Source organism: Echiichthys vipera, assembly GCF_963691815.1.
Source record: "Echiichthys vipera genome assembly, chromosome: 16".
NCBI classification, from domain to species: Eukaryota; Metazoa; Chordata; class Actinopteri; order Perciformes; family Trachinidae; genus Echiichthys; species Echiichthys vipera.
In genome coordinates this window covers 14721678-14748706 of record NC_139841.1, presented here as the reverse complement: position 1 = coordinate 14748706, position 27029 = coordinate 14721678, and the positions used below count along the sequence as shown (strand labels likewise).

Sequence of the window (27029 nt, the reverse complement as noted above, 5' to 3'; positions counted from 1 at the left end):
TAGATCAAATGAGGAATATCTGTAAAATAAAGGAAAAAAAATGTATGATGATAAGTCCCTGCACCGCTCACACAGGTGTTTCAGTTACTCTGGCTGATTGCATCTCGGCTGAGAATTGGCCATTTCCCTTTTTTACCGTAGCTACAGGTCCCTTCAGGCCAAATAAGTGGATAATGAATGTTTAGAGGCTTTTATGTTAAGCAGAATGAGGCAAAAGTTTAACCTGACCATGTGCAGAACCGGTTGGGAGGGGACTTTTTCCTAGATCTTCTTTTAATGCGAGATCCACAAGAAACCTGATCGGTTCTGAATGTTAGTGAGAGGCATACTGTAGGAACACAACTGACCGATGCCCTCTGCCCCGAAAACAGGTACTGGTGTGGCATAAATTATGGCCTGAAATTTCAATTCCTCTGACAGTACAGTGGCCTCTTCCTGCCAAAAAGAAGATGTGACAAACACTGTAATACCGTTTGGGTGATTCGATACTACACACACCAGTTTGTGACTCATACATCAGAGAATTTAAAACAAACAGTAGCTCAGCTTTTGTGTTTGCAGTTATATTATATTCCTCTTCCTCCCTCTAGGTTTTCGTTTGTCTAAAATATTACTTCAAACTTTCATAGTCAAGTCAAGTTTATTTATAGAGCACATTTAAAAACAAAGTGCTTTGCAAAGAGATGAAATAAAATACAGGAATGATGAATAAGAGAATATAAGAGCATAGAATATCTTGATAGCTATTGAATCATTACTATATACACAAAGGTGATGGCTATTTATTGTGGTTAGGTTGTCGTTTTCGCCAAAAGATTAGGACCTGAGTTCTATTTTGGTTAAGCTGAGGAAAACTTTTTTCCTGCCAGGATTTTGCATCTTCAATGCAATTTAAAATGGAGTTGATAGTGCATAGATCATAAGGTTTAGCTGGAGGTAGCTGGGTGTCATCAACATGTTATATCAACATACAGTATTTTGTAGTTTATGAAGATACACTCAAAGTGAAGCATATATTAAAAAAAAAAATGGGGCCTAATATGGGGCCATGTGGTACTCCATAGAAGATGAATAATTATTTGAACAGAGACTAATTGGTCTATGAAATGGGAGGCAAACCACTCCCTGTCAGTCCCTGAATGCCAACAGTAGTAGTGTCTGTTAATCCTGCAACCAGGCTGACGTTACACACGGGGAAAAAGGATCCTCCACTGTCTTCCAAATATCTGTCAATCCTTTAAATTTGTATTATATTGACTTACGCATGTTTTCTTTCACGATACACTTAATGATCAGACGCTGTTTTCAGTAATTGTAAATCTTTGCATGCACGCAGTAATATCATTGCACAAATATCATGGGACATTTAAGCAGAAAAACTAAAAACTGTATTTATACGGTGTACAGAGGACACCAAACTATTCGTTTCTGAAATAATCCTTGTGCATAAATGCACACTGTGAACAACAGCTCTGCTCTCTGCTATTTCCACATTTAAGAGAATGTAAATAATATTTCCTGATAGCTATTGAATCATTACTCATTAATGGTGTATTATTTAACCCATCCGCTATTAATCAGAATGTTTTTATTTGTTATTATTATGTTATTTTTATGATGTGACCAGTCCAATCTGGGGATGAACCATGGGGCTGTTGATATAACTGCCGTCCGCACATCGCCAATCTGAATAATACACCCTTTAAATAGCAGGAAAATACTGCACCTTTGACTTTATACCAGGTTTTTGTTGGTCAATGATGCAGTTTCTCTCTGCTGCCTCAAGATAGCCATGCATCAACAGTGCGCCTGGCCATTGTTGATGCAATTCAAGACCAGCGCACCCCTGGGTGCACAGATGGGTGCGAGAACATTTGCTACCTACACAACGTGGATAATGACAATGAGCCCTAAATTTCCCTGTGACCTGATATGTTTCTTGACAGTCTTAAGGATGCTTGTCAGCAGCTCATCTACTCAAAGTTATTTTCTCATTTCACTCTAAATCCTTTTGTCATGACAATAGGGTGCAGACTCCCGAGTGTAGTTCAAGTCAGGGCATGTTATTATCCATCTGAAGCACTTTAATACGATTTTACCAAGCAAGCAGCCCTCGTTTGGCTCTGACAAACATTAAGAGTTTGGTCGGAGAAATGGAAACTCCTCTGTCAATGAGTTACTTGCGAATCCATTGAATCAATCTACAGTCTTTTTCACAGGACTGTTTCTCTACACTAATTGGCAAACATACTGTACACTTAAAAAGGAAGAAAAACATAGCCTTACTGTCTGTAGGGTCAAACTAACTCTGGAGTTTTTTTTCAGTTTGACAAAGCATACATATTTGCCTTTCTTTTTAGTTCAATTACTTTAATTTCATGTGACTTTTGTATATTTATCTACACTGATAAATATTATTGTTTTCATTTCTTTTTTCATCCTTTGCATAGATTACAATGGCGTTTATCAGTGTTTGTTTTTTCTTTTAATTTTTCTTCTTTCTTTGCTTTTTTTCTGTCTCCCTCCTTTTTGGGTCGAAACAGAACAATAAGGACAGAATGTGTCAGGTATTTATTTTCCACCCTGATTAGTTCCATGTGTGAATTTTCAGCAAATCATTAAAGCTTTCAAAGCCTTTCGTGGGTATTTCGTGCAAATTGAGAATCCATATGTGCACTGAATTTGAGTACTACATTTCTCACTGTACACCCCATCCATCTTACTTGACTTCGTATGGTATGATATCTATGATATGGCATCTTTAATGTCTATACTTTAAGTGTCATAATCCTCTTAACTCTTTGCAGTACTCAGGCTTCATTATCAGAGTTTAACAGTGTTATATATCAGCAGCTGCAGCAGTGCAGATGACTCTACACTTCCATATGCTCTGATTAAACTGCAGTGATTTCAATACAACATGCTGCCTTATGCTGAAAACGTCTCTTTAGGGATTCTTTTGTAATTGGTTATGCGTTTGATCAGCATTAACAGATGAAACATTGGCCATTCTTCAGAGAATTCATATCTGAGCATTACATGGGATGAAGTACACTCAATGCTTTATGTGTGTATTTTCTATCATGCCCCCCCCCCCCTCCCCCCCCTCTCTGGGCACTACGACCCGCTCCGCTGTCTTCGTTCTCTATCATAGGTCAAGTTTCATGACCTGGAGCAGAAATGCAGGTCACAGAGTGAACATTTCCACCAGCTGTCCAACAATCTGCTGAATTTCGGTCTGCAATCAGATACTGTGGGCATCCTTAAAATTAATCACGTTTCCACATCCCAGACTCCTCTCTCACCAGAGAAGAAACTCGCACAAGTCATCGTTGGATTTGAAGCCCAGACAGAGACAGGTGGGTCATTGGTCTCCACTCACTACACATAGTGAATTTTTTTTTTGCATTTCTACAATTCAATCTCATTATTATTGTTGTTGTTAGTAGCAGTAGGAGTTTTGTTAGTTGTGCTTATGGTGATGGTTTGTAATGGGTTAATTAAGATATGACAGTATATCCTTACTAACACTCAGTGTGACACTGTGTGATTTAAAGGGGAACTCCACCCATTTTACTCATTACTGCTGCCGATCATTGTGGGTGATGTAGGCACCACGTTTTGACAAGCAAGAAGAATGTGCGGAATAAGAAAAGATGACATCTTGGTTACATTTAAAATTCCATGCTAAGATTTTTTCCTATGTCTGAAACATTAGTATGAAACCCATAGTATGTGGATAGCATACTATTTCCAGTGAAATATTATATTATGCAACACTGGAAACTAAACTGACATAAATATCCCACAATGCAATGGGGTAGTAACTGCAGCATTCGCCAAGGCAGCTCAGTAATGACAATGATGCTTATATTTAAACTTCTACATATTTAAAATCAGTGATTTTGTTACCTGCGACCGTTGGACTACTTGCTTGCCCTCTCCAGTAACTGAAGCATTATCTGGTGACGCCAGTAGAGCTAAGGTTGGCACGGTTTACGCGTCTCCAATCAGCAAGGAGGCTCTCAGGAAGTGACGTGTGAAAAGATGCATACTACTGTTTATCCACACAAAAGTAAAGATATAGAATATAGTCCATATAAAAGTATACATATTGAGTATGTAGTACATAGTATGTAATTTCGACCACAGCCCCTATCTCTATAGCTTCTGCAATGATTTGATACTTACTGCCATACATGTGGAACTCTAAATCATAGTGGCACTTTTAAATGTTACTAAGACTATCAGGGTTAAATGTTCACTCCAACCATTCTAAAAAACAAATGAATTCACACTAGACACTTACCAAATTACATGTGATCAAAAGGCTTATGATCACAATGAAATGAGAGTCAGAGGGATCTAATCCTCAGGCGGCTCTCATAACAGCTGGATCAGCTCACTCCTGACCAGAGGTGGACACTATTAATGATGATATTGCTAACTCACAATCAATATCTACCCTAATTGATCACGGGCCTGATGTACGACATGAATAGGGTTTAACACATTAGTATTCTAACAACACAACTTGCAAAGCCAGCAGATCGAGCCATATCAGCTATGTAGATTTATACAGTCTGGCAGAGACCAGAAGTCTTTGAAGTGCTGGAAATCCTGTTTTATCTTTCTCTTCACTTGAAACAGAGGGGGGATTCACTGATGCTTTTGTGCTAATGCATAATATTACTCACTCACAAACCACAAGAACCCACTGATACATTGGACCCATGTTGTTGACTTCACACTCTTATTTTACATTTCCTGCGATTTTCAAGTGTGTTTTTTCCCCCGAGGACTACAGTGGTATTTAAGGACAAATGCATTGCAGACGTGAGGTGTCAATGGGGTGGAATAGCCTTTGCCATGAAGAGTGTTTGCGCTTCACCAGCTTCAACAGGAGATCAATAGCTGTACAATGAGGAGCAAATGAGTGCAGAAGGAATGACAGTTGCTCTTTATTTGCTATGGAAATCAATGTCTCACAGGCAATGAGAGTGCGGCAAACACGCCACTACTGATCTCCCAGTTCTTGCCCTGCACACCACAGACTGGAGACAGAGAAAGACCAGAACTGCTGTCTTTCAAATCCAGCACCGTGACAACGGACCGCCCCAGCAGCCCTCGACAGCAGACCTCTTCAGAGGTTGGTCTGAGTTACACCAACATCACATTAAAGGTCCCATTTTTTAAAAAAGTGATGTCTTTTTTTGATTGTAAAACAGGTCAAGGTGAGTTAATACTGTGTATCAAAACACAAAAATACTCAATTTCACAGAGAAATGCACACAGATCATACTCAGAAACTGTGTCTTTAAATGTCTTTAAATCAGGACTTCTGTACGGTTGTGATGTCACAACTATATATTGGTAGAAAGGGCTGCTACAGTACCGATGCAGTCATTAGCCAGCTGTATGGTGGATGGTGATGGTGCAGTGATACTGAGAATGCAGATGTGAAAATACTGACCAATCAGAGCAAAGTAAGCTTTTTCAGGAGGGGGGGGGGGCTTAAAGAGACAGATGCTAAAACAGAATGTTTCAGACAGAGGGTCAATACATGTATATTCAGACAGACAGTATGTTAAAAAATAATCTCTTTTTACATTTAAGCATGTAAACATGTTCTAGTAGAAACCCAAAATATAAGAATATATGAAAATGCACATGATATGGGACCTTTGACACATGTATAACTTATCATGTGTTCAAAATAGTTTTAAATGGCTTACTTTGCTTACACTTGAGATAAATCTTGATTCTGAATACTATGTAAATGTGAATGACATTTAAATTTGCTTCTGTTGTTAATCTATAGATGGATGATGAGGCCAGCCCATCACCCAGGTCCAAGCCTCGCTACACAGGCCAGGTCCGCCTTTGCACTGCCCGATACAGGTAAATTACATCAGCTTCAGAAACGTGTTAAAGTCATTACACAGAATCTTTTAAGTGTAATAACTTGCTAGCTGTCGTGAAAACGAAATAAAGTGAACTCTCCTTCCTTCCTTTCAGTTATAACCCTTATGATGGACCAAACGAGCATCCTGAAGCAGAACTCCCCCTTGTGGCTGGAAAGTATCTGTACGTGTATGGAAACATGGATGATGACGGCTTCTATCAAGGTGAGAAGTCAAAACAAGACTCCAAGATGACATGGAAAATAATCATCAGCATGAACTGGCAAGTCAAGCTTAGGGGGTTACTTAAATGACAAATGTCTTAAGAAATATTGCAGTCTAAAGATCAAAGATCACAGTACAGCAGGTGTCCTTTGTTGCTTTTAAAATCTAGGATTTTGCCTGTGTCCCTGTCTGAGATGTTGGCCCATATTGACATGACAACATCACGTAGTTGCTGCAGATTCGTCAGCTGCACATCTTTGATGCAAATCTCCCATTTCACTGCATCCCAAAGGTGCTCTATTGAATCAAACTCTGGTGCTCCTTCCTTTTGGAATGGCCATTACATGTTAAAGAAGCACGTTCAGTTGAAATCTTTAAATCGAGATTGAAAACCTACCATTATTTGCTTCATTACAGCCTACCCTAGAACTTAGTCTGGTGGATTTATCACCTTTTTAACATCCCGTTAATATTAATCTTCTTATGTATTCTTGTTAATTGTAAAGTATGTACAGTATATACTGTACTTTATATTATGTATAGGTATTTTAAACTGTATGTGCTTGTACAATGACATGTATTACAAGCTGACATATTTTGTTCCCCACCTTGTCACTCTTAATGCGAAACATGACACTACATCATAATCAAAACCTGATTTGAAAAGACTATAATGCTGACAACATCATAATTGTAAACACTGCTATAAATGTAGCCTTGGTTACATGACAGTGGAAGCATTTCTCACCGTCACAGTGAACGTGTCTATCCCTGCTGTTTATTTTCACTTTGTTGACCTGAGATCCTCTTTGTCAGTGCAGTGTATAAGCTTCCTGTTGAGATTTTTCTTTTTGACTGATAGTTTGGGCACAGAAGATTGAGTTGTTGTTAAGCTGCACTGTTTTTTTTTTTGTCAAATGTTGCTTTGAAAACTGACATATTAAAGTCGTCAGACATCTTTTACAACTGAAAAACTCATCCAGGTGACATTCAAACCCTACAATTAGTCATTTTGCCACTATGTGACTACATTATTTTGTCTGCACCTGAATGCAAGTGTGATCTGTGCCAGTGCACCAGTGTTACTAAGAAAAGAAACTCTTGTATACTTTTTATAACCGGTGATTGAAGTGATCCTCTTGCTAATCTCTTTAGAATTATGAAGGCTTCTCCATCAGAGGCAATCCTAATCCTCCGGACTAACAATCATGCAGACAGCGCAGCCCGCTACAGACACAGTCACTCAGCTGCAGTGATTCATTAGCTGTGGGCGGTGAGATTGCATGGTATCGTGGAGGAGCCTTGTATTTACCACAAAGGAGGGAGACTCAGGCTTCAGACCAAGCTGTTGTCAAGATTGGACCTTGGTCCCTTTTAGTTTGATGACTAATCCAGCTGGGTTTAGCTTAATCATCAGCACATACAAACACCACACATGCACTCATTTGCACAAAAATACAGACACACACAGATGGTCCTAAGGTCTCCCAGGCTGCTGTGGAAAAGGGTATTGAAGGACAAGATTCAAGATTCAAACAACTTTATTTATCCCCACAGGGCAATTCAGTTTGCAGCGTCAGTCACATAAGACATGGAGACATCAAAAACACATACAGCGTCCAAGCCGTCACAACCACAGGTTGGCATGGGCAATCGGAGGTAGCAGCAAGAACATTAAGAAATGAATAATGAAAAAATAAAATAAATATACGCATAAAAGTCTCAGGTTTACAATGCTTGACCTGTTAGCTGTCAGCAGCATTTAAAAAACCTGATGGCCAAAGGTATTAATTAATTTGAAAATCTGTTTGTCTTCCTCGGGGGTGCCAGGTAAGGCCGAGAAGATAATAAGGAGCTTTTCTTTTTAAAGACAAACTTCTTTCCATTGTGAAAAAAAAAAATACATTGTGAATCTAAGTAGAAACAAAACAGTTTATGCACTGACCGGAGCATCTACATGTTCAGGGGTGTTCCTGGAAATGTTCCAAGGCAGCAAACTTAGGCTCCTCCAAATGTTGAGAGAGTGCAAAAGTTAACTTCAGAGAAGCCATGGTAATCTTCCATTTTAGGCAAAAGTACATACTGTATGTTTACATATCTCCCAACTCTCATTCACTGACTCATTCCCACACCAAAAGGAAAATAGCTCTCACTGATGATTCAGGTTACAGCTTTCCTTTTGTCCTTGTCTTATAAGGAGGCATATTTCAACATTTGTATGAGGCGTCACAGACGACTGTAGCACTTTCCTATAGAGCTCAACAGTAAAGTCCCAGAAGTGAAAATCCTGAGCATCTATTCGTATTCTGTATCAGGATTTGGATGTTTAACCATAATGTCATAACCATCAAAGCTAGACTTAGTTACTTAGCTATGGAATTGTAAAACAATGCTTTATGGTCCCGTAGAAGCCACAAGTTTGTATAATATCAGCCTTGTATTAAGAAAAACACACTACCCACAATCCTAACTATAACAGTGGCATCACTGATTGGTGGAATTTGTCAAATGCTTACCACACCCGCGAACCCTCAAATGGCTAGTGAGCTGCTACCACTGAACAATAAGATCGTTATACACAATCTAGTACCTTTTCTTGATTTTCTTTGCACCGCATTAAATATTCTATAATCCAGGCTTGCTCATTATATAAGGACTTTCTGAATCTGAAAGCTTTCAGTGGCGTGAATGAGTGGGGAAAATCACATCCGTAACCAGAACCGTTCAAAAAGTGAACAATCGCTGTTGGCTCTATAGAGACAGCTGTTAAAGGATAGCGTTTACCGGTAGTTGTCGTTCTGCTTATTGTTCATCAACAAGGTACAATGTTGAATTTATCTCCCACAACTGCATCTCTGTCTTTCTGCCACAGGGGAGCTGCTCGATGGCCAGCGAGGACTTGTTCCCTCCAATTTCGTGGAATTTGTCCAGGACAAGGAAAAACTAGCGATTCAGGCTGGGGAAGGAGGGGAAGACCTGGGCCCACTAGACCATATGCCCCTGGCCTTGATGGCAGCGGATGGAGGTGCCTCTCAGGATGGCCTCCTGAGCTCCTGTAACGCCTTGGTTCCCTGTAGCAATGGAACAGGGGGGCCCCTGGACCCTGAGGACCTGGCTGAAGACGTTGTGCCTTATCCCCGAAAGATCAACTTGATCAAACAGCTGGCACGGAGCGTCATTGTGGCCTGGGAGCCTCCAATAGTGCCTTTGGGCTGGGGGAACATCTCTGGCTACAACGTGTTAGTAGACGGGGAGCTTCGTGCAAGTATGGTGTACGGTGGCCGGTCCAAGTGTTTGCTGGAGAAGCTGGACCTGGACAGCTGCGTCCATCGTGTATCGGTGCAGAGCGTCACGGACAGGGGCTTGTCAGACGAGTTGCGCTGCACCCTGCTGGTGGGAGCCAACGTGGTGGCACCGTGCGGTCTTCGAGTGGATGACATCCAGCGTGACACTGCCGAGCTCTCCTGGTTGCCCAGCAACAGTAACTATGGTCACACCGTGTTCTTGGATGGTGTAGAGCATGCAGTGGTAAAACCAGGAAGGTATAGACTACGCTTCATCAACCTGAAGCCCCTGACAGTGTACAAAGTGACGGTGGTGGCACAGCCGCACCAGGTGCCATGGCAACTGCCGCTGGAGCAGAGAGAGAGGAAAGAAGCTGGTGTGGAGTTTTGCACTCAGGCTGCAGGTCAGCAAAGCTCATTTCTAAAGTATACATAGAGATTTATTATCAATGATATCTGCATATACCAGACGATGGTCAGTCCTTTTTTATGCTTTTGACATGTTTCAAACAATCTTGGAGACAGATGGAGATGACAGTCTTCTAATACTCAGTTTATTTTTGCTTACTGTAATGTCAGCTCAAATGTGTAACATAATGCCATATCAATGTTAAGGTTATTGTACTGTGCTGTAGAAGAGTACAGTACTGCATTTCCTTACCATGCCATTGTTGTGTATTGTATTTTGTTTAGGTCCAACACCATATTGCAGAACAGGTCAGAATGAAAGTCCTGGGCTGGGTTTTCCAAATTGATTGATTGAATGGTTTTCCTCTATTGCAAACCAGTGGGCAAAGATGACATCAGTGCTATGATGCTTTTGGAAGAGGGTTATAGTCATGGCATTTTTTCAATATTAGCATTCAGTTAAGGGATCTGGGCAAAATGGCATTTATTGAACACAATGTGGCCATTCATGAATTTTAAATATAATGTCTTTTTTAAACCAATTTCAAACGCAGTGTTTAATTTTGCTCATTGCACCGAGCACTTCACTAATTAGAGAGCAGCCATGCATCGCAAGATATGATCAGTTATTATTCTGATGAGTCATTTCCTCAGCCTATAGCCTAGCCTGTAGTAACCGTTGCTATATAAAGCAGTGCCCCTCCACTGCTGACTAAAATGACCATTTTGTATGAGTGCGCATTAGCCTCTGCTTGAATGCAGTTGTGCATGTTTTATCCAGTGATACAGGAGAGTGGAAGACAAAGAATGGGCTGTAGTAAGACTCTCTGGATTGCGTCCTGCATGCGGAGATAAGAGCGCTTCTCTCAGGAGGCCAAGAAGCCCACGTTGTTTTATTTTACCTTCCTTGTTTCTCCTCCCTGAAGAGTAGTATGAGGTTATGGCACAGTACTAAGCCAGAGGAATACACACTGAATTGTTGATATTAAATTTTACCTAAATACAAAAAAAAAAAAAGGATTTCATTTAACAAATAATTAATTTAATGTGATTGAGTATCTTAGGTTAGTGTACTGCCATAATAATCATATACTTAAGTGACATGTTATCAACATCGACACGTGTTGAATGTCCCCCCACTAGCAATATCACAGTATCACATCTGCATGAACTGTGTATATCTTCAAAGTATAAATAAGGTCTTGTGTAATTTTTTTCACACATTTAAACATGCAGAACAAACACATAAACTCAATATTTCCGGAATCTTCACCTCCATCCCACCCCCTCTCTTTTATGTGGGCATTTCTGTGCATGGTTGTTAGTGCCACTTTGTGCATTTGAATGCTTCACACCCTTTTCCTTTGTTTATATATTAAAACAGTAAATTATTATATAGCTTTTCCCCCCACTTACACCTGTTCTCTCACCTCGCAGGCCCTCCCAACCCTCCGCTGGATGTACAAGTGCTCTGTGGGCAGGCTCCAGGGGTCCTACAGGTCCGCTGGAAGCCCCCCCTCCTCTCTCCCACAGGCACATCTAACGGGGCAAATGTTGTTGGCTACGCAGTCTGCACTAAAGGACAGAGGGTGAGTTAGCGAATGTTCGTATTAAGACTATATCCACTCTTTTGGTAAGTGATGGCGAGGAGCTCATGTTGGGTTAAAAGCATCACTTATGATGAGAGGGGAAAGCAACATTTTACAATATAATGCATAGTGCCAAGAGAGCGGTTTGTTGATTCACAAGGATATGGGATTCATATTTGAAAGGCCTCAATGAGTGTGCATACAGTATATAAAACACTGCGTGAGTTGTCTAATCATATTAAATCCAGTTGAAACATGAGATGGGGCTGTAAAAGCCTCTGTAGTTCAGTTTAGCATTATGTCATCAGTGCCTTCAGCGCACACAGCAGTGCCACCTACTTGTGATTCATGTTCAGTTCTAGACTCAATCTGGGACCTGTGAACATCTTGGAAAGGTCTCTCACTCCCTCTGGTGACTGCCAAAGTAAATTAACACAATATGTTGAAACTCTGACAGCACAATGTTTTCTGCCTCTAATAGCAAAAATTGATAAATGATGAGAGGTATCTTAGGTGGCACAAAAGGAAGGGGCTGTTTCAGTTGATGTTAAAAAATGATTTGGTGATTGGGCTTCTGGTGATGTTAACATTTAATTTTTTATTTTTAAATTCAGATAGCTGAGGTGTTGTTCCCAATGGCAGACTATGTTACTGTCGAGCTGACAAGGATTCAGTGCCTCGAGGCCAGGGAAGTCATTGTCCGGACGCTGTCAGTACAGGGAGAATCCCAGGACTCCCAAGTCGCCGTCATTCCAAACAACCTCCTTGTGCCTCTACCTGCGATTCCCCTGCCACCGCCGATGCACCCCCATGCAGGCCCCCCTCCACACCCTCATGCTCAACCACACCTCCAATCCCCTCAGTTCCCTCATGCCACACCCCAACTTCCCGCTCCGAACCAGGCGCACGGACAACCACTCCAACCCCATCCTCCTCACCCTCAACCCCACCCCAGACTTCCTCACCCAGGTGGGCCGCCGCAACCCCAGCTCAGACCCCCGCATCCTCAGCCCCAGCACCTGCACCTTCAGCCTCGCCCTCCCAACCAAGGTCCCCGGCCCCAGCACCAACTGCCTCTGCTACCCCATCCCTATCACCACCCTATACCTCAGAGACCAGTATGTGCCAGAGACCTGGATGCCAAAGAGCAGGCGGCCCAACACGGGGGGGCTTTTCCGCCTGGCCAGCCTGGCTGGGACCCCACACGTTCTCCCTCTTCCCAGCCTCCTGTGCCCATGCAAGGCCACACCCTTGAGGCCCCTCCCTCTGCCAATCCACGCTCCCCCTCACCCCAGAGGATTCTTCCTCAGCCTCGAGGCACTCTCATCCCGGACACCGTGGCCAAAGCCATCGCCCGAGAAGCAGCGCAGAGAGTGGCAGCAGAAAGTGGCAAGGTCTGATGAAAATGGAAATGCTTAATCCAATCACACAAATAGAATCACACAATAAAACAAACAACTGTAATTGTAACTACATTTCTATGACTGTCAGCGATAATGAAGTACCACTGGTGTCCCCCTGTCTCTTTTACACACTTACCTCTACTTTTAATGCCTGTCTTCAGGGGGACAGAAGGCAGGGCAGATACGGAGAGCAGGGTCGTGCATTTCACCAGCATCACTCTGATGAGGAAGAGGAAGACGAAGAAGGTTTTGGGCGCGGACGTCGGAGAGGACCCTCAGTCGATGAGTTCCTCAGAGGCTCTGAGCTCGGGAGGCCGGTAAGAACAACATGATAAGTGGGGAATCTTTTTTACCTTCTTTTGTCCCAATGTGTTTTTCGATGGACAACCTCTTACGTGTGTGTGTGTGTGTGCGTGTATGTTCGGACGTGTGTGTGTGTGCATGCATGTCTGGGTGGTTGCATGCATACACTACTTTGCCTGTGTCTCTGTGTGTGTTCATACGCGTGTGTTTGCCCATCCATGTGTGTTTGGTGTGTGCATGCACGTATGTATGTATGTGGACTTAAACAATTGCGTCTGTGTGTCTGTGTTTGTTTGTGTGTGTGACTGCCAAAAGCCTCACTATAGTCACAATGAAGATTATCACAGCGAAAGCAGCCGGGGCTCTGACCTGTCTGACATCATGGAAGAGGATGAGGAGGAGCTGTACTCTGAGATGCAGCTGGAAGAGGGACGTCGACGCAACTCACACAACACACCCAAGGTGCAGTTCTTTGCACTTATTCTAAACCCAAGAGTCATAACCAGCCAAATTTATATTTAGCGAACTGCACAGGCACAGATACTTCAACTGAGACTGTTGCCTCGACTTGCATTTAATGTGTTGTTAGTGTGTGTGCCGAGTTAAATTCAAATTTATAGAGAAGGGAAAAAAGGGTTTGAGAACCATGGAGAGGGACAGACTGGGTTTTAAAGGAATACTTCACCCCCAAAACGATCATTCACATATCGATTACTCACGCCAGTGTTGCCTTTAATTATTGATGTATACTGTACCTCCAGCTTGAACAAAGAATAAAATAGTCAGTAGAAAATAATAGGGGTCCATGTTTAACATCAAAACTATATGAATAAATCATCTACAAAATCTCACACAGCTCTTACATTATTTTACAAGTCTCATGCTTGGTATTTCTTAAAAAAAACATGCATTTTCTCACACATGCATGAACTTCTTGGACAAGTAGTGCACATGCTCAATCGGGAGAAAGATAGATAGCATCTGGAATATAGCTATGCTCAAAAGTTCAGGCCCGACCCAACATGTGGCCGCATAGATTTTTGGTCAAGCCCGAACTGAGCCGGAACCACGGCAGCAGTTGTTGGTGAGGGAGTCTGATTGAAAACCTGAATTTCAAGCTGCTTTTTTAATGCATACGTGTTGAATAGATATAGAAGATAAAGGACACACAGCGGTACATAGCATAAATCATTGTGGCATAACACAGACTCTGCATTCAGAAAAAGAATGAAAAATTTGTGGGATTCAGACCAGATTCAATCCCGGCCTAAGGCCAACAGGCCAGAGAATGAAAGCTCTGTTCGGAAATGTTTTAAATAGTATGGTTTGTGCGAAGACGCTTGTGTTTGGGAAGTAGTGAGCATACAACCGGATAAACAAGACTTGGATTATGGTGTAGAAGTTATGTGAGAGTTTTTAATCAATATGTGGCCCCCTATTACTTTAATTTATCAAGAATATTCCCTTATTTATTTATTCTCCACACAGTGTAGGCGGTATAGGAGGGAAAAAAAGTTTTCTTAAAGAATTCAAAGCAACACAGGGTCATTGATCATCAAAAGATCATTACGAGGGAAAGTATTCCTTTAATGCTTTCAGGAAGCATAACAACATATCAGTAAAGAGAAACGGTACTGGAGCATCATCTTCAAAGTCATAATGATCCAATTTGGACGAATGTTTGCGATAGTCAGCAAAATATACTATATTGCTCAAATCTGACTCTGTTTTCAAGGCTCCAGACTGCGACCCAATGGTTGCATTTTGCGACCAGAATTTTACATCTGGTCGCGCATGTGCTACCAGATGTCTCGCCATATTAATATGTAAGTTTCTAAACAGCAACAGAGTGACGGATAAGACAGGAACAATATGAAAGCCCTGTAAGAAGATAGTGACGTCAGCACCGTAACACAAACGCGTAACACGTGAGCTCCCACAGCTTCATTAACATCCGAATACAAGTTATAGGACCTGACGGACCCGAAGCCTCCGTATGTGACGAGCTCCCGAGCCGAGTGACAGCAGAAATTTACTAAACCAAAATAGTTTTCATGTCGGTTCTATGGGAAGAAATCAACAGTGTTTAACTGATTCATTGACCTTGTTTCTCCGCCCAGGGCAGCGAGTGAGGCAGCAGGTGACACATAGACTGAGCTGATCATTCAATATAGATACGGTTCATATGTTTAAAACACATATACAGCGGCAGGAAACTTGAGTGTGAGTCGATCGACTAATTAAAATGGAAACGTATCTTTTCTGTGAGATGAGTGAGTGACGGTCGTTTAACCACTTCTTATCTCGCTCTCTGTAGAGCAGTGCCGTATGTTGACAGGCGTGGGGCTGGGCCCTTGTAGACAGCAACGGCACATTGTAATTTCTGCATCTGTTATTAATTGATGGTTGCGTGTGCCTCTAAAAATTCTGGTACCCCCCCTAAAAATTTTCAGCTGGGGGCCACAGTGCTCCTAATGAAAAAAGTTAGTCATCGTCATCGTCATCGTCCGGACGCTGTCAGTCCAGGGAGAATCCCAGGACTCCCAAGTCGCGGTCATTCCAAACAACCTCCTCGTGCCTCTACCTTCGATTTCCCTGCTACCGCCAATGCACCCCACCCTCCACACCCTCATGCTGAATCACACCTCCAATCCCCTCAGTTCCCTCATGCAACACCCCAACTTCCTGCTCTGAACCAGGCGCACGGACAACCACTCCAACCCCATCCTCCTAACCCTCAACCCCAACCCAGACTTCCTCACCCAGGTGGGCCGCCGCCAGCTCCGACCCCTGCATCCTTAGCCCCAGCACCTGCACCTTCAGCCTCGCCACCAAGGTCCCAGGCCCCAGCAACAACTGCCTCTGCTACCCCATCCCCATCACCACCCTATACCTCAAAGACCAGTATGTGCCAGAGTCCTGAAGTCCTGGTTTTAAGCCTTGTCTATTTATCTGTGTGATGAGATTATACTAGGAAGATAGCAGCGGCAGCCTGTGACGTATGGTATGGAAGGGGAGCGGTGCTACGTAACGAGGAGCTGTGGTGACTGCAGCATTGCAGCCTGCTGCCACGAAGGACAGAACATTGATGTTGCAAGGCTGCAGTCTGAGAAACACCTTTAATGTTTCGGCTCCGCAGAGAGAAAAAAAGACAGACTGGGTGTGAATGTGTTCAGCACCTTGGAGAGAGACACAGAGAGAGCCTAGGTTTGCACAGTTTAGCGCTGTGAAGGGAGACACATTAACCTGCGGTAGACAGTGCTTACCGATGTCTTTGACACTTTTTAAAAAAAATGTCTAACATGTTTTATTTAGTAGTATGTTATCACTTTTTGCTTAATTTTGGAATGTTAAAGTTTCCCGTGGGCTTGTGTGTATCTGAGTGTGTGTCTATGCGTCTGTGTTTCAGTGTGCCTGCCCTTGAGTGCTGCATGATTTTGTTTACATACAATTTGTACGAGTATGTTAACGTACGTTTTTTTTCACATACTGTTTTGCGAGTATGTCCATGCTGTCTGTGAGCAGGCCGTGAATGTTTAATGTTTGTGAATGTTTTTCTGTGTTTATGTGCAATTTCAGAGCAACGCTCCCGGTGGAGGCCGCCACGACCGGGAGACTGGGAGAAGAATTCATCAAGGCGGTCCACAGCCTCAGAGACGACCTCTAATGGTCCCCTCCATTGGTCAGTACGGGCGGGTGGTTTTTAGAGGGAGCAGAGTGGGGTGTCTCTCATTCTCTAATTTTTTTGTTTTCTGTGCCATAGAACAGAAGCGTTTTTTGCTCTGTTACAACAATCATGAGCTTCTCTGTGTCTCCAGATCACCTCTGTGTCTGCGAACCATGCTCATGCCCTTCCTTACCTCAACATAAGTTTGATCTCGCAGAGAATATTATGAACAACAAGCTGACACTTTTCTTAAACTGCTGTGCACAGATGCACTATGCGCTGATGAATCTACTCTGCTAAAAGAATCATGACAGTTTTGCCATAGTGGTTTTCCATAGTTGCTTTCCTGTGAATATTTGTTTTATCCTTGTATCTAAGAGAAGTAGAAGGGGGTAACACAAATCTTTAGTTAACCTTTTGGGACCTGAATGTTAAGCTCTGCATTGTAACCCCGTCACCCTCTAATTGGTGTTTCCTCTAGAGGTAACCTCTGAGAATAACAGTGAGGGAAACCCCATCACCGACGATGTTTACTATGGCAGAGTAGCTCGGAACAGGACGTTGTCTTCCCGCAGGCACATGGGCGGCACCAGGTCTCCCCATGGTATGTGCCTGTAGTCCTGTTTCTATCACCACAGCATGGCAACAAAAATGCCACCAGCACCTGGCAAACAGCAATAGGTAGCTGTGGACACTTGCAAGTGCCTGTTTCTCTGTCTCAAATAATAATAGTTATTATTATGCTTACAGTTGAACAGCATGACTGCACTGCACTGAAATGGTGGACCCACTGGCAAGCCATACCTTGGGGTCCAGGATGAACGTTTCCACAGTTGCAGATGATAAATGATTGATTGACTGCTCAGAGAATGCCTCACTCACTGCACTGAACTCCAGATGCCTGCTAAACCCCTTCCCTTTGTGGTACAACCACACCTACTACACTTTAAATGAGAGCATTCATGCATGGAATCGTGAAGAGATATTAGCAGTAGACATTAAAGAATGACTACACATTCACTGCTTTCTTGTTTTCTTTAGACGTTTCTTGAGTTTGAAATATCAGCTGTTGGAAATGCAGTTGTCCCTGTCATTTCTTCGCTAGGACAATGTAAATACAATTACCAAACCTTCTATAGGTTGGCATATGTTCACCTGGGAGCAATGCATTTCACATCATGTTTGGGTTTTTCAAGCACCAAAAGAAAAGCTTTGGCCCAACAGTATCACACTTTGCTAGCGGGTACATTTTCCAGATATTGCAATGCCAAATTCAAACAAACTTCCACAACAGCTCTGCCATCTTTGTTTTAGACCTCTTGCTGCTACAAGGGTTGGCAATGTGTGCGAAGTTTTGTAATTTTAAAGGTCCCATATTGTAAAAAGTAAGATAATAAAACACTTAATCCACAGAGAAATGCACAGAGCCCGCATTCAGAAACTGTGCCCGTACAGTTGTGATCTCACAACTACACTATATGTAGGTATAAAGTGCTGCTACAGTCCCCGTCTGCACTGATGGTGCAAAGACACAGAGAGCGCAGAGAAGGAAAAGAACATTCACAGGCCTGAGCGAATGAAGCGTTTCAGACAGAGGGTGAATGCACGTACAATCAGACAGACAGTATGACAAAAATGACGTGTTATTTGAACATTAAAGTATGGAAACATGTTCTAGTAGACACCCAAAATACGGATGAATAAAGTATGAACCTGAAAATGAACATAATATGGGACCTTTAAATGTAAGAATTTTACTCAGCATTTTGTTTTTATATGCAGAAAAAATAGACACATGGAGTCGTACCTTTATCTTTGCGTGCATTTATTTATTTATTTAAATGTAGGCTTCTTGTAGCATGCATGTCAGTGTCTGGTGTTGTGTCATGTCCATGAATCACATCCCTCAGTCTGTGTATTGCACCATGGTTTGTCTTTGGCCTCATTTGTCTCTCATATTCCAACATAAAAATAGACCCAAATATCTATAATGTGTGTGTTTTGTGGATGCATGTATATATGGTAAATTATTTAAATAGTTGACTTACCACAGGTTTCCTCCTGCATGCTGACAGGCACAATTATGGCTACACAGGAAATTCAAATCTATCATGCAATACAGCAAATCAATAAGACGTATTGAGACACACAAAAAAAAAATCCTCTCATTGATTTCTTTTGATTGAAGCATGGCTAAGACACATCAATATGTAAACTTATGGAATTGCTCATCATAGAAGTGTAATACTGAATGCAACAACAGGTTTTTTCACCAAATTGTTTTTCTCATTTTTTCGCTAAGTCATGAAATCAGCTCCATTTTTGACCAAACACCACAAACAGGCTCACATTGTTACAGAAGACAAAGCTCCTGTTATTTTGTGTTGGACCACATTCAGAGAGTATGTTGCTGTTTGTATTGATGCGGGATGATGGAATTTGCTTGTCTTCAATGTGTTTAAGATGGCTACAGGGATCGGGATCGCCGCTCTCCAACATACTATGATGAGTCAGAACCTGAGGAGTCCTTCCGGATCTTTGTGGCCCTATTTCACTACGATCCTCTGTCCATGTCCCCCAATCCAGATGCAGCCGATGAGGAGCTGCCCTTCAAAGAGGGGCAGATCATTAGGGTGGGAGTTTACAATTAAGATGGTCAAATACTTTGATGTACCGCATGTTCTTTATTTCTTTTTGTGCATTAATTTGTCTTTAAGGTGAATCCAAACTTATTTTGCTGCATTTTGGCCATGAACAAATACTAGCATCCTAAAATATTGGGTGTCATTTGTGGTTATTTTAGTGTTTAGAATAGTGGGTCCTGATGAAGGTCAAGAGACCAAAAAGTTGACTAGAGACTAATAAAAGAGCTTCATGTGAGTGCAGAAGCAAGTGTTGATTTTTTATGTTGAACTTGACTGGGGATCTGTTCCCAGCACCACCCCAAAGGAGAATGTGTATGCTGATTAAGCCTTGAGAGGTGCACAATAGTCATAAAAATGACATACAGTTATTTACAATTTACACATTATGGAATTGACCTTTAAAATGAATGATAAATTAATAGGGCTGGGTGATATGCCCAAAATTTTCTATCCCCATATAGATAATTTCATATCTTGATTAACATATATAACATATGTATTATATGAATATACTGTATATATTTAATACATACAAATATGTAACAATGTAGCATAATATATACTTATGTAACAATGTAGCATGTTTTCTACAGTAATAACTACTAAACCTTTTTTATTCCTGTGTGAATTAAATACTTGAGGAATGAAAAGTGCAGTATTTCTCTGATTTTGATTAAGAACTTTTGTGCACCAAAATGTGGAAGGATCAGATTGTAAAGTGTCGTCCAAATGACTTAAATATTGCCGTATCAGTTTGGCCGTTGCTTTCTTGACATTGCGATAGATACTGCATTAAAAAATATACATGAGAGACATGTTTACAACGGTTTGAGGATATATATATATTTTCATACCACCCAGCCCTGAATAAATCATGTTCATTTGAAATTCAAATATTAGTTGTATAACTAGAGCATGTCTGTAGAAATTGTTCTCCAAGGACCTCCTTTCACCATAACAGAAGAACTACATGTTTTGAGGATCTCTAAACAAAAATCACTCTTTCACTCTCTTGTCTGACAGGTGTACGGTGATAAAGATACAGATGGGTTTTACAGGGGAGAAGTGAGGGGCAGGATGGGGCTGATACCCTGTAACATGGTGTCAGAGATCAGAGCGGAGGACGAGGAGACCATGGACCAACTCATCAAACAGGGCTTCCTGCCACTCAGCACCCCTGTGGACAGAATAGGTACTACACAGGAACATTCACTCTCATAAACTGTGTACAGATCTGTCAGTGGGGTTGAAGAGTTTGTGAATGAAATCACAAGAAGAAATACTTTCTGGTAAAATGCCTTTCCATCATTGATTCCAGAGCAGAACAAAAGAGGCCTCCGTCGAGATCAGGCCTCGAGGAGGATGGTGGCTCTGTACGACTACGACCCCAGAGAGAGCTCCCCTAATGTTGACGTTGAGGTATCACTAACTGCTAAGCACCCCTTGCTTACCCCACACATACTTACGGATCACAACAGATGAACCCATAGTAGTCTTTACTTCACTTTAGCCTTTAACTAACTGCTCAATTTTACTAAATTTTAACTGATTTTTGGTACAGAATTTTGTTATAGACATATGGGTTGGAGCCATCAAGGCTTTTAGAAAAGGTTTAGAAGAAACCTGGAGATACACTGTCAAGTCTACCTTTTTGAATCCTTGTTTTCTTTTTCATCTCACTTTTGCTAGTATTATCAAGTGGGTTTTATCCATGTGAAGATGAATTCTATGTATTCCATTCTCATTTTATCTTGCTTTTACCTGTAGGTTTTATCTTTCATCTTATTTCACATGAATATGCAAATATTCCTGTTTTTATGTCCATGCTGTGTCTTTTTTATGTGTAGCACTTGGTACATGTAATTTATTTGCTGTAAAGCACTTTGTGCTGCTTTCATGTATGAAAGGTGCTATACAAATAAAGTTAATTATTATTACTTGCATCGCATTCCTTGTATATCCCTTTCTGTATGTCTCTCTCCTGTTAGGCTGAGCTGACCTTCTGCGCTGGTGACATCATGGCTGTGTTTGGAGATATCGATGAAGACGGATTCTATTATGTGAGTGCTGCTTGGCCGGGTTTGCCTCTCTAATCATAACTTCAATATTTAGTTTGTCTGTACCCTTGACTTCCAGTCTTTATGTGAAACTGAGCTAACCGTCTGATGAGCATAGTATTTACCATATCTCAGCAGGAAAGAGAATAAGCATATTTCTAATAATAGTGATTAGCGCACAGGCTTTTGTTGGGTACTAATAGCTATATGTTAACTGTAGATTCCTGATTTTTGCACATTGTTTGATTACAGGCAGGGTGGTGGGTGTCAAAACAAAACTTTCATTAAACAAATCAGAAGGTTGGGAAGGATGATTCATCTGCAAATGAATAATTTTGAAATAGAATAAAATAGAATTAGAAAAGGTCCAGGGAGTGGCAGTGTCAATTCATTTCACACGCTAATTTTTGAAGAAGAAAAAGAAACGTGTGACGCAAAGTGACCCATTTCATCCCAAATGTGTCGTTTTGTAAACAATATGAAATGTATCATGCAAGGCCGTTCGCGGCTCTGACGGAAACGTCTCCTCTCCTCATTTTCGTCGACAGGGCGAGATCAACGGCCACCGTGGTTTGGTTCCCTCTAACTTCCTGGAAGAAGTGCCTGATGACGTGGAGGTGTATCTGACCGATACTCCGGCCCACTACCCCCAGGAAGAGCCCACCAACCGCCCACCCACCGCCAACTCTGCCACCACCGTCTCAGAGGGCAAACGGGTACATCATCATCGCCGCTCTCAGCGCTAGGCCCTGTGTTCATCCATCCTCCGTCCTCTCTCTTGATTTTTTCCGTCTCTTGCTTCCTCCACTTGCCGTCTGTGTGCTGTTCATTGTGTGTGTTTTGTCCATGTGGTGACAGTGGTGACTCTATACAAACTAACAACCCCCCCTCCTTCCCCGTTCCTCACCCCGCACCCTTTGGAAAAGGGGTCAAAAATCCAGTGTTAACACCTTTCTGAGTCTCAGAGAAAGGAAGAAGCAAAGCCTGACATGGACAGAGAGAGAGGATAGACTGTGGGAGCTCTGCGGGTGATTTATGCATGTAGCACTGGTTAAGGAGGACTTAAAAAAGGCTCAACTCATCCCTTACACTAGATAATTTGGTACCTTTGCACTGAAACACAAAATCAAATTGTGGTTATTGTGTATATTAATAAGTGCTTTATTAACACATAACAATGGCTACCCAGTGACACTGAAATAAAAGATTTGAGAGAAAACTTTAAAGATGAAAGAGAGAGAAAAGCATGCCTTTTTCAAACTTGATACGTTTTATAACAACTTTCTTGGCTCGACTGCTGTATTTCCTTAAAGAGGCTTTGTTTCTTTATGTATATTGCACACACATCAAATCTATTTTTCAGCCCTGTCGACAGCGGATATACCATGTTTGCTCTGAGCTCGAGAGGCAAAACCAATCGCAGCACTGATACTTCCATACTGTATTGTTACGATGGAACAATAAAAGGAAAAATTGGATATTAAAAACATTCTTTTTTGCGCTCTGTGTTCATGTGTGTCAGTGTTGTTGTTGATGGTGTTGTTGCTGTGGTGGTGGTTTTCAGTTTTCATAGTGATGTGGGTTGTTTTGTTTTTTTTAGCGACGGTGACTATGCTGCCACATCTGATTTCTTTTTTGTTTTTCCTCACCCGCTTGGCAAAACTAAACAAACAAACAAACAGAAGAAGATTGTTCATTTCACACCATAAATGGCTCTGTCTGCCTTGTACAGTAAGTTGGCAACTTGAGATACCAAACTCGTGGCTCTAATGCACACATCCTGTGGTCATAGCAAGGGCTTTTAAATGCCACATAAGTGTCATTTTTCGAATATATATATATTTAAATGGAAATGTGAAAATGTATATATGATTGGCCTCACAACATTGAATAGATTTTTGTCACCCAAAGATGGTGTGTTTATGTCACCTCACTGACAATTTGAACCAGAGACTGAAGAATCTAAATGTGATATTTATCTCACTAATACTGAGTACAAACACATTAGTGTGTATCCAGTTGCTGCATTAGATGAGAAGCCTGGTATCTGCAGTTGCGTCCCTGGGTGTTGTACTGTATCTGACTGTACTGAATGTTCCCTAATGGCCTACTGATGGTGGACTTCTCTGGCTCTGTGGTGTGCTGATGTCTTGCTCAACATTTGGTGGCTTCCTACTCAGTGTTTCCTCTACATATGTACAATCTGTGTGTGTGTGTGTGTGTGTGTGTGTGTGTGTGTGTGTGTGTGTGTCTGTCTGTCTGTCTGTCTGTCTGTCTGTCTGTGTATTTATTTAACCTTTATTTTACCAGGCAAGAATTACTTGAGATCAAATCCTCTTTTTCAAGCAAGGCCTGGCCAAAATATTAGCCTTATAGAATGAAATAAACAACCCCCCCCCCCAAAAAAAGCACAGACATGAGAAAAAAAGACTAATACAGTCGAGAAGGTGGTGAAGAAAAAGGAAGAGGAGGGTGATGAGATCATGTTAAGAAAAAAAAACAAAAAAACAGTGGACAATACACACTGAAATAATAATGATGCAATGATGATAAAAATACTATGCAGTTAAACATTTACACACTCACACTTGCCATTAAAAAAACCTGTGAGCCTAGTTTTAAAATTGAGTTCCTGCAATTTTAGTGTTTTTTGACAACCGTTCCAGGCTGCGGGAGCAGAGCACATAAAGGCCCTCTTCACAAACTCTTTAATGAAATTACTTCACTAACTAATTTTATTATGAAACTTGTGAAATCCATAATTCTCTTTCTTCTTCTAACTTGTCATTTATTTTAATATTAGAAAATGTTAAGCTTTTTAAAATCTGTATCAAAATGCACATTGTGCTAGACAGCCATGTGATACATTTGGCAATGTTAAAGGTGTGGTGTGTAGGGTTTAGGTGGATCTATGGGCAGAAAAGGAATATACTATTAATTGAGTTAAGTATGTTCTCTTTAGTGTATAATCACTTGGAAATAAGAATATTCAACTAAGGTTACCTTAGAATGAGCCATTAATATCTACACAGGGAGTGGGTCCTCCTCCATGGAGTCTTTTCTACAGTAGCCAAGAACGGACAAACCAAACAATCCAGATAGGCCCATACATGTTTGTGCCACCCACCGTAGGTTTCCCTACACACTTGGCACACGGTAGAAGTTACAGTTGTTTGCAATCTGCCACTTTACCACCAGATGTCACTAAATCCTAAGGACTGAACCTTTACAATAAGCGAGAAGAAAATAAGTTATTTCTTGACCGAATATCTAACCTTCTCCCAAATTGAACCGACATTTTTAAAATAAATTTGACAGTTGCCTAGTCTGCAGTTTGAAAGTGTGTTTTTTCTTTTGTAATACGCCGCCCCATGCCTCCACACCTCCCCATCGCTTCTCTCCTCAGGTCACCGCAGAAACCACCGACACGGTCGACAATGACGCCCCACCCATCAGAGCGCCGTCCCCGATTGTTCGGCCCCTCCTCCCGGGTACCATGAGACTCCTCAGCCCCACAAGGGGCCCCCACATCCCGCTGGAGCCCCGGGACCCTCGAGACCAAGATCTGGCAAACAAGAAGAAGAAAGGACTGCTTTCCAAGGGGAAGAAGCTCCTGAAGAGACTCTCCCCCGTGAAATAAAAGAGAGAAAGAAAGAAAAAAAGAATACATGTACAATACCTGCACATGCGGGGCTCTGTATATTGCATCCATACAATCAACTCTGATCCAACAACACGTGACAGAGAGGATGTGAGAGGGTGAGACCTGGACTGTGTGAGCCTATTTTAATATAATGCAATTATTCATGTACGATGATGGATACAAATCAACTAAATTATGTACAGTGCAGCGGCAAAATCAAGAGAGCTCACCTGCAGACACAAAAACATATTACTGTAATGTATTTTAAATCGACTGATGGCTATAAAGAAAAAAAAAACTAGGATTTTCATGACATGTTTTCCCCCCTCTTTTCTTTATCTTTAGTCACAGAAACTACATTTATTTCAAGCAGGGTATCTGTGAAACAAGGTTACATCTTCTAACAGGCTTTGTTTTTCTTTGCAGAAAAAAAATCTGGAGTATTGATGTCACTACAAGGCAACAGAGAACTTACTCCTCTAACAAAATCTCAAATAGACTACACTGTTATCGAGGCATTCTGTCAAGTAATGCTGGCTGCTAACACAAAGGCTTTATTCAGTGCAATATCATAGAGAGGCGGTAGCATATGTGTGAAGATGAGATACAATTCCACTTGTACCTGTGATTTCAGCAGAGTGGAGTTTTTCTGAGATGAAAGTAATTAAAAAAAAAAAAAAGAATAGTTGATTGGCAACAGGGCATTAATGCCAGAGACACCGGGCGAACGCAACTGTCTCAGTGGCCTTTATGAAAACAATATGAACGTGACATTCCTCGTTTGATTAGTTTATTCGTTTCATGATGGGTAGTTTGAGCTTTGTCATATTTGCAAACTAAATAAGAGCAGAAATGTTTGTTGTCCTTGCTGTCAAACTGTCATGAAAGGCCTAGTTTAAGACTTAAGTGTGTGTCTGTCTTCCTATTGCACAAAGGTGGGTGTTTTGAGTGGTAAAAGACATGTTTCGTGTGTGTGTGTGCGTGTGTGTGTGTATGTGCGTGTGTGCGTGTGTGTGTGTCTTTGTGCGTAAGGTAGTGTGTGACGCATTCATGTTTTGCACCTTTCATGTTTCTTGTTCACTTTTTTTTGTTCTGAAGGAGAGGCCATGCAGTTATTGGTCTTGTGGTTTAGTGATGTGCTGCTACCTCCATTGCCTGTGCACTGTTGAGTTTTGTCGTCTCATGCTGATATAGACGACCGCGTTAAAGCCTCCTAGAAATTAGAAATCTATAATGTTAAGGGGTGCATTGTTCACCGGTTCTGTTTCATCTACCTGAGGTCTGTGGAGGGAAATACTTAACATTGCTGGTTACATCTACGCTCTATGACTTGAACTTACTGTCTATAAGGACTTGTCACACAGCTTATATAAAAACTAATTGGTACAAAACAGTTTCTGACGCTATTCCTGTTTTCTTGGAAAGTGTAACAATTTATGAAATACGCACATGTACTCAGAGCTTGAGTCTCTCTTGAGTCTGAGAGATTTATCAGTCCATTTAGTTTGTTGACTCGCCTGAATCTTTCATGTATTTAATCGAGTCTCTAAAAACAAACAAACCCATTTGCAAAATTCCACTAAAAGATTTGCAGTAGAAAGTGTCATCAGATCAGTGGGAACGACTTAATATCATGCAGGTTGTCACACAGTCTGTCTATTAATTCAGTTTCACATTCACTGTGTATGTGTAAAAAGCTACAAAATGTGTCTTTATTACAAGATAGATGCGCCGCATGAAGCCAGAAAATGCTGACATCTGCATAAAGCATTCTATGTGATTAGTGTAATTGAATGGCAGCATTTCACTCTGAATTTTGTTTTCGCTTGTTTGCAAGCCTTTTTTTTCTTTTCTTTTTTTTATATTTCAATTTCAATTGAACAGTCAGCATGATTTTTCAAC

General features: G+C 41.5%; 1 protein-coding gene across 1 annotated transcript in view; it reads left to right on the top strand.

The window, feature by feature from the left end:
- Positions 1–25124, top strand: part of rimbp2a (RIMS binding protein 2a) — a gene marked incomplete at both ends in the record, with an annotated part of 69835 nt that extends 44711 nt beyond the window's left edge. The window contains 18 exons of the mRNA XM_083929806.1: positions 3155–3359; positions 4992–5149; positions 5822–5901; positions 6019–6128; positions 9001–9816; positions 10106–10129; positions 11258–11409; positions 12024–12803; positions 12974–13129; positions 13431–13577; positions 16695–16797; positions 17264–17386; positions 19246–19415; positions 20451–20619; positions 20746–20846; positions 21416–21487; positions 22033–22200; positions 24891–25124. Coding sequence (XP_083785932.1) covers positions 3155–3359; positions 4992–5149; positions 5822–5901; positions 6019–6128; positions 9001–9816; positions 10106–10129; positions 11258–11409; positions 12024–12803; positions 12974–13129; positions 13431–13577; positions 16695–16797; positions 17264–17386; positions 19246–19415; positions 20451–20619; positions 20746–20846; positions 21416–21487; positions 22033–22200; positions 24891–25124 — 3768 coding nt within the window. The remainder of the gene's footprint in view (positions 1–3154; positions 3360–4991; positions 5150–5821; positions 5902–6018; positions 6129–9000; positions 9817–10105; positions 10130–11257; positions 11410–12023; positions 12804–12973; positions 13130–13430; positions 13578–16694; positions 16798–17263; positions 17387–19245; positions 19416–20450; positions 20620–20745; positions 20847–21415; positions 21488–22032; positions 22201–24890) is intronic.
- Positions 25125–27029: the final 1905 nt, after the last annotated feature.